General features: G+C 39.1%; 2 protein-coding genes across 2 annotated transcripts in view; one reads left to right on the top strand and one right to left on the bottom strand.

Moving 5' to 3' along the window:
- Nucleotides 1–6: 6 nt before the first annotated feature.
- Nucleotides 7–1,683, top strand: LOC105558748. Its single transcript, XM_012006621.1, has 2 exons — nucleotides 7–308; nucleotides 1,076–1,683. Exons 1-2 carry the CDS (start codon nucleotides 36–38, stop codon nucleotides 1,238–1,240), a joined length of 438 nt encoding a protein of 145 aa, XP_011862011.1. The 5' UTR covers nucleotides 7–35; the 3' UTR covers nucleotides 1,241–1,683.
- Nucleotides 1,684–3,210: 1,527 nt separating this feature from the next.
- Nucleotides 3,211–8,318, bottom strand: part of LOC105558747 (protein RRP5 homolog) — a 9,441-nt gene continuing 4,333 nt past the window's right edge. Inside the window, exons 2-6 of the mRNA XM_012006619.1 lie at nucleotides 7,629–7,685; nucleotides 6,817–7,366; nucleotides 3,896–6,724; nucleotides 3,647–3,815; nucleotides 3,211–3,512 (exon numbers count right to left, since the gene is read on the bottom strand). Coding sequence (XP_011862009.1) covers nucleotides 3,356–3,512; nucleotides 3,647–3,815; nucleotides 3,896–6,724; nucleotides 6,817–7,366; nucleotides 7,629–7,685 — 3,762 coding nt within the window. The 3' untranslated portion in view covers nucleotides 3,211–3,355. The remainder of the gene's footprint in view (nucleotides 3,513–3,646; nucleotides 3,816–3,895; nucleotides 6,725–6,816; nucleotides 7,367–7,628; nucleotides 7,686–8,318) is intronic.

The raw sequence follows: 8,318 nt of genomic DNA, 5'->3' as shown, positions 1-8,318 counted from the left end.
CGGCGTGGACCACAGCGTCTGCTGCAACAACCACGATGACGTGGGCCACAGCGCCTATGTTGACAACGGCCGCATTAGCGATAACGCCGATGTCGACGACAGCTACGGCGTCAAGAACAACGATGGCGGGGGCAATGACATCTGCGTCGGCGACGACAAACGCATCAGCGGTAACTATAACAATGTCGTCGATACCTGTTGCGTCAACGATAGCGCTGAATATGATACCTCTCCCCCCAACAACGACAGCATTGGCCACAATGCCTACTTCAACAACGACAGCCGCTCAATCACTAATTGTAGTGAGCGTAAGTGTAAAATGTTGTATAAATGTGGGTTAGATTAAGGGGATGCTGGAGTGATTCTGCACTTCCGCACCTTTTGCACTTAAAACTGTCTGTTTCGTGGAAAGTTTTGTGTAATACACAAATTAAATGGCACGTATACAGACGATCGAAAGCAGCTTGCTATTCCGGCTAAGTTAAAGAACAATATGACATCACTGAAACTAAGTTTGTAAGTCTAATAAAAAATAATAGTGAGCAACACATATACTACATGTACTGTATGTATGTGTTGCTCACTATTACTTCTTATTAGACTTACAAACTTAGTTTCAGTGATGCCATATTGTTCTTTCATTTAGCCGGAATAGCAAGCTGCTTTCGATCTGTACACGTAAGTCATTTAATTTGTATATTACACAAGTGTTTCCGCGAACTGATAGTTTCTAGGTTAGAAAGGTGCAAAAGTGCAGAATCACTTTTTCAGAGTATTAATATTGAATTTATATATGTATACTTTTATATTTAACTTTTAATTAATATTATTTATAATGATCGTTATTCGTAAATATTTTATGGATACCTTTAGATCTGCGAGAAGAGAGTTGCATGAAATTAGTATCAGTCGCAGTATATTTCCTACAGTGAATTGATTGTATAAATGTCTTCAATTGTATATGTATATTACAATTGTAAATGTATATTACTAGCTTCGCTTAATTTAATTATTGCTTTTTTTCCATATACATATACGTTAACATATATTTTGTTATACGTTTCTCACGTTTCAGAGAGAAGATTTAAGTAATCTCATAACAACAGCCGTCAGGAACGCTCTAAGAGAACAAAGGCAATATGAAAGAAGAGGAAGAGAAAGGGGAAGAGGAAGGGGGAGAGGAAGAAACGTCTATATAAACTGCTATGGAACATGCAAATATCATATTTACAGGCAATAAACATATGTAACATATACATTAATACATGTAATAAAACTAACGTATACATAATATAAACGTAATATCTAACGAAAACACATAACTTATATATAATATAAACATATACATTGTGATACATAAAATACCTATAACAAGAGTTCATATATTATCACATTTGCTTATGCAAGTATAGTAATATACAAAATACATAATTACATTTCTTTATCTCCGGAAGTTAACAATTTATATTAATCACAAGCTAACTATATAATATCTCTGATAATATTCACTTGCATTACATTTTAATTTTTGTAACGGAAGAACTCGAGTAATTGCGATGATAAAAGTTTTGCGAAAGTGATGCAACTTTGTAAGGTCAATTTCAACAATTTCGTAGCTTCGACGAGTTCAAAGTTGTATGTACATACAGTTACCTTAAGGCCATTCTACAATTGCGTAAACGTGGTTGTTAGCGGTTGTAGAGTGTTGTAAAACACAGTTTTAATCTAGCATTTCCGATTGTAAAGCCTGTTGTAAAAGATGGTTGAACTTCATCTTTCACGACTACAACGACGTAGGACGTAAAAATTAACCAATCGTTCACTTGAATTATGACGTATCTCACTCTATTGTAAGGTGCAGTGGGGTAAATCCGTACACGGGGCAAATCCGCACTAGGCCCTTATTTATTCGAATATACGTTGCATTGTACCAACTGTAAGGTAGAAATCTTCCTTTGGTTAGTATTCAACAGTGAACTCTATACATACTGGAATGAGTGATCTATTGTTCTGGCTGTTGCCGAGAGAGAGGTGCGTTTGGGTGAATCCTTGTCTCCTTCTAGTACTACCTGATTGGATAGTCGCACATAAATGACGAGAAGAAGGGCGTCATTTATATGCGATTATCCAATCAGGTAGTACTAGAAGGAGACAAGGATTCACCCAACGCACCTCTCTCTCGGCAACAGCCAGAACTAGAGATCACTCATTCCAGTATGTATAGAGTTCACTGGTATTCAATGATCAACATAGGTAGTCGCCATGTATTCTGTGATTCCCCCGTTTAACTTGTTCGAGAAAGTTCATGGTGTTTCCAGGTGCAGAGCAAAGATTGAGCATTATAAAACGATAATTTAAGCAATAGTTTACAAATCTATGTGTTTATCTTCGATAGGCACAAAGTATAGTAAGGTAAGTTTCCTTTATAGTAATAAAATATTATATTATATTATATCATAAATATTATATTATATTCAATAATTTTTAAACAGGTAGGTGCGGTTTTGCCCCAGTTCCGGGGCAAGTCCGCCCTAGCAGCACTGTTGTTAATTTATTAAGAAAATCACAAGTTTCAGAAGTTATTTTTAATCCAAATTAATGCAACTTAAAGAATAAACCATGCGCTAAATAAAAACACTAAGATTATTAGGTTTTAGTGGAATAGATAGAAAATACATCAGTTTAAAGTTAACTTTACAATTTCTGGGTCGGTTTTACCCCACTTCACCTTATATTACTTTAATACACAACACTTACTACTACTTCTACTCCTACAACCCTACAACTACGTTTACGCAATTGTAGAATGGCCTTTAAGCCTCCGCTACAATGATTCTCGGTTCTGTCTACAATGATCGTACAGTTATATCGATGGTCGCTTGAGCAGTCGCAAAGCAGTCGTAATCGTAGTCGCTCGAATAGGTTCAATTCCTATTCCAACGACCACGACTGCGATTTATTGCCGCGACGGACCAATCAGAGAATAGTGTTATATGTCGAATATATCGTGTACGAATACCTCAAAAACAGAAAATCGGTTTCAGTTATACATCGATACGACCCAATCCATGACTCTACGATTCTAAGACTGCGACTATTGTAGACAGAACCGAGAATCATTGTAGCGGAGGCTTAAACCTTTTACACTTTATACTACTCCCTCGGATAAGTTGCAAGTAGGATTAGCTTTAGGTATAGAAGGGGTATTGGATGTGGTAAAAGTAGGATCATCCCTAGGTGTAGAATGGGCATTAGATAATAGAGAAATATTCTCCTCGTCATATAGGTTACAAACTGATAAATGAATTTATCATATAAAGATATTAGTTATTTCTACTATTTTACAATTTACTATTTAAATACATTTCGACCCGTAATCGGCAGCCATTTGCCGCACGCGAGCTACAGCCTCGGGCGTACCGTATTTCACTTCCAAATTTATCCATTTCATGAAGAGAGGTTTCATGTTTTTCATTGGAAACGTTTGGGCGCACGCCCGCTCCAACACTTTTCTGCAAATAAAAAATATCCCTTACATAAAATGTACTAAAGAACTAAAAATTCAGATCCGAAACTGATGTATTCTGATAATGTATATTCATCATTGCACGCTACATTTGAGTAATACCATAAAATTTTTATGTACCTGGCAAAATCGATGTTGTTAGACTTTATGAAGGAATCGGCGTAGTCTGACCATATGTAGTAGCTGTGTTTGGGATAAAAACTCAGGGCCATCTCGAATATACCTTCCGCTTCTTCGCTGTCTCCCAGTGTGTTCTCCAAAATTCCAAATTGTATCAGCATGTAAGGGCCTGCAAACGCACGTCATAGTTTTAAATTAATATTATGATACTGAAATAAGGTGAGGCAATGTTTATGTATGTGTACTTACGCAGCTCTGAGGGCAAGATGTTCAATGATTGCCGCATGAGCCGCCGCGATTTCTTCTTCAAGCCGAGTTTCAGCAACGCCGAGCAGCATTTTATCCACGTGCCGGGTTCGTACTTAAACTCGCTGGCGAAACTGCCGGTTATGGTTTTGATCAATCCCATAAGCTCTTTTTTTCTACCGGCGTCCTCGTGCACAGTCAGCATGTGCCGGCACACCTCTCTCGGATTGTTTCTCGGATTCTTCTTTATGGCCTTCTGGAACACGTCGTTCAGAGACTCGGCGGTGCCGTATCTGGACTCCAGGTTGATCCATGCCTTCCACACGTTCCATAAATCATTATACTGCTTGAAGTGGATCTTTTTCAAGGCCACTCTCGCGACCGCTCTCGCCTTGTTGATCTCCGTAGCCTGCAGATAACACGCCATGTACTGCATCCACAGTAGCGAGCTATCGGGGTTCGCCAAGACCAATTTGTTAAATTGATCGACCGAATTGGGTATCTGATTGCTCGCCAGAGCCTCCTCTCGCTCAGACACCTTTTTCTTCTTCACGTGCTTGGTCTTGGTAGCTGATATTTTCGACACGGTCATGCTCTTCGGTACTTCGAATGCGGACTTTAGCAAACAAATTGGAATACTGCCAGTATCGCTCTTCGTCATTACAACGTACACCCGGATCTTAGTGTGGATCTTGTAAGGAGTTAGATCGGGAGCAATGTCGTTGATGTGTCGACGGACAGGTAGAGCTGCCAAGTGTCCCAAGCCGTTGTGCTTCACGAGAATGAGTACGAACCAATCGAGAACGAGCAAGATTTTCGCTTTCAGCATAACCCCGGTGGGCAATTCTGGCAGTTGCATATTCTGCAAAGTGATACCGTTTCCTATGCTCTTTACCAACGTCACGTTGAGGATATTATGCGGATAATTCTTCCACATGATTGTGCCGCACACCGAGTCCCCCAATTTAGGGTTGCCGATGCAATGTTCCTTGCGTACAATGCAGTTCAGTCCGTCGGACACCCGAAACAGCAGACCCTTTTCTATGTCCTCAGTTATGTCTTCGACAACGCCGACGACTTTTTGACCTAGATACACCGACGAGATCGGCTTGTCCACTTGCTCATAGATATCTTCTTGATCCTGCTGTGTGCTGAGGTAGTAACGCAAGATGCCCACCGCCGTCGTCATCTTGTCTTCGTAATCGGTCAGACACTCGTACACGGCTTTCAGCGACATCGTCAAAGTGAGCTGTCTCTCTTGCGAATTGATAGCTGTGATTTTAACAAATAATATCTGATTCACGCGCAGTTTCTCGAAATTGCTGATACGTTTGCGGGATACAAAACCGAACTTGAAATAATTATCGATCGGCAGGACAACTTTCACGCCGTTCGGCAATATTTCCCAGACCGAGGATGGAATACTGTCACCCACTTTCAACGAGTCGAAGTTCCTGTATTTGTGTTGCGTCACTAAAGTGTGTGTTAGTAGCACGGTTGGTGCTGTGGCAAAAACAATACTATTGATGACGTCTCCAGGAGCGTATCTCGCTGTCAGCACTGCGCCGATTTCGGTGCACAGAGCCATGTGTGCAGCTGGCAAGAAAGCCGTCACGGCAGCTTCGTCATCTTTCGTCTGTAGCTTCACATATATCCCTTTATAGGTCCTTTCCGACACTGTTCCTTTGACCATCTCTCCGACAAATAGGTCGACTGGTCTTTTCTTCTCTTTCACGATTGTCAGGTTCATTCTTCGCTTGTCCTTCTCCACCGATTCGACGCGCACTGTGACTGTCTGGCCGATGAAAAAGTTCCAATTCATGTGCTCCGTATCGGGGTTTAGTGTAGCACGCGAAACCCAGCCTTCTACCAGCCCGTAAAATCTCACCAGTAAGCCGTTCCTATTTATAAAGCTGACCGTACCGTGATACTTCGATCCGCATTTGGCTTCGCCGAAATCCTGCAAAATTGGCAATTGGCTGTGTACTAGTGACCGCTTTAGCGTGAAGTTCACCCGATTTTTGTCGCGATCTACATCCAGGACTCTCGCCTGGACCTTGTGGAGTGTCCCCAGTCGTTTCATACAGTTTATGCCGCTATCGGATATGTGTTCACGCGGGACAATTCCATACATCATTCCAAGTCCCACGGCTACGTAGTTATCAGTCGGTTCACCAAAGATCGCCACATCGTGAACATCTCCAATATTAAAGTCAGAAGCTGAGAAATAGATCTCTTTCAAATGTGAGGCATCCGTTGTACAGACGTAAAGGTGTTGCAGCAAGTTGTACGAGACGACTCTGCACTTATACGTGGAACCTACTTCGAATTTGGTTGAATCGTCATACAAACCAGAATTGTCCTTGAGGAAAGCGACATATCCACGTAGACCACGAGATTTAGATAACTTGAGGACTACTCCATCGACTACTTTGTAGAGACATTTGGCTCTCTCTATAATATCGCCTACGCGTAACATCTCCTTTTCCGACTCGTTGGTCAGCAGACTAAAGTACGCAAATTTCGCTAGTAGTTGTCTGTACAATAACGTGCCAATCACTTCCATGTTGACTGTATATGTAGATAAAGGATTGCTTAGATAAATTTGATTTATGTATCCAACATTGTCTTCCCCAAACGTAACTCGTAGGCCGTCGGAGAGCACTGTTGTTACACGAAGCAACAGTTTTGTTCCCGGCGTTAAGACGTCCCAAGATTTTACGTGTGAATTCACCCTGTCAATCCGTGTCTTTTTAGCTGTCAATTGGATGAAAGATGGTTCACTTATAGTGTCAAAATTCTTGACTGCACACAAGATTTGACTACCTGTAACTATAAAATTTATGATATTAACATATTACTTTTCCTGAAGGACACATGCAACGATACTGTTTCGTTATTTTTACGGAATTAGTTGTACTTACAATATTGCTTTCCTTTTTCAACTTGGTCATAGGCGAGAAATGCTTCAACACCTATGCCTGTGTCCATTAAATAGCCATGTTCCTCTATACATTTGACAGAGCAAACAATTGTTGAACCTTTTGCGAGATAATTGATAGAAATATTTTGATTTATTAATTCCGGGTCCAGAGACAATGAGCAGTGTATGTCGGAGCTCAAGTCACGTACAACTACGACGTAGCACGTTACGTAATCGCCATATTTGAACATATGTGTTAAAGACACGGGTACTTTGCCCTTGACCATTGCGATTAAGTCTTCCAACTGTTTTGTGTACGCCTTACTGATATCACTGACATCCACAGATCCCACGAGTCCATCTGGCAAAGACACTATCAACTCGAATTGTTTCACACAACGAATCCGGCCAAGCAATACGTATCCTTTGCATAGCTGTTGTTTAGAGAATTGTTGTGCAATATTGAGAGCAATATTTGTTTTTTCTTTGCCTGCAGTTTTTTCCTTTGTTTGTATTTTACGCTTTTTAGGTTTAAGCTCGTCCTTGGATGTCTAAGAGGTTATTACACAAAAGTGTTATTATTCGTTGTGCCCGCGCATTGTGTAGCTCTTCATTATGTACATTGTCTTTATGTAAAACTTTAATCGAATAAAATTGATATTTAAAAAAAACAGTTTTCAAATATGTACATCCAGAGATGCGATTTAATAATGCGGATTACTGTAATACTTTAAGATAAAGTAAAATATTATACTTTTTTTCTGTGAATTTCCTCTTAAAATAAACTTAAAAGAAATTAAAATAAGTATTTACCGTGGTTGCAGACCTCTTAGTTCCAGGTTTCTTCCCACCTCGAGGAAAACTTTCCATCTAAAAACATACCAATGATTAATCAAAGAAATCGTTATTAGAATTACAATTCCCCGTGAAAAAAAAAATATAATTTTAATATAGTTTAATTTAACCTTTATTAAAAGTTAATAAGATAATAATAAGATTTTAATAAAGATTCAGTATTTTATTAAAACCTTATAAAGATTTAATTTAGATCATATAAAGATCTATATCAAGTTTTATATAGTGCTTTATTAAATGTCTTTATATGGATTGGGCAAAATGATATCGATATTAAATCATATAAGATGCCTTATTAAATATATTTATATTGGATTTTACAATCTACCTATATTTGATCTTAATAAGGAGCTTATGAATTCTTTATATGTTTTAATAAGGTATTTTGATAAACGTTAACCTGAATAGATCACTAGTACCACATACTGCCGCGACGTGGCGACCGCGCGTTAGTCTTTCTCGTATGTAAAAATCATCCCGTATTAGTATAAGAGGCGAGCCGCGACTGCGATATACGCATACATTTTGATATGTCAAAAATGCGTAATGACGCTTCCCGTGAAAAAAAATGAATATGTTTCAAATAAGGAATTTAATAAAAGTTTTAGAAATTCTTTATAAAAATTTAATAAAGAATCCATATAAAAT

The sequence above is a fragment of the Vollenhovia emeryi genome, unplaced genomic scaffold (assembly GCF_000949405.1).
Source record: "Vollenhovia emeryi isolate VEMERY1.0 unplaced genomic scaffold, V.emery_V1.0 DF939314.1, whole genome shotgun sequence".
Lineage (NCBI taxonomy): Eukaryota > Metazoa > Arthropoda > Insecta > Hymenoptera > Formicidae > Vollenhovia > Vollenhovia emeryi.
This window is presented reverse-complemented; position numbering and strand designations above follow the sequence as displayed.

Excerpts from the sequence above, each read along its gene's own strand:
- LOC105558748 (XM_012006621.1), top strand. The coding sequence starts at position 36 with ATGACGTGGGCCACAGCGCCTATGTTGACAACGGCCGCATTAGCGATA. Across the intron at positions 309-1,075 it reads AATCACTAATTGTAGTGAGC|AGAGAAGATTTAAGTAATCT; the intron begins GTAAGTGTAAAA and ends CTCACGTTTCAG.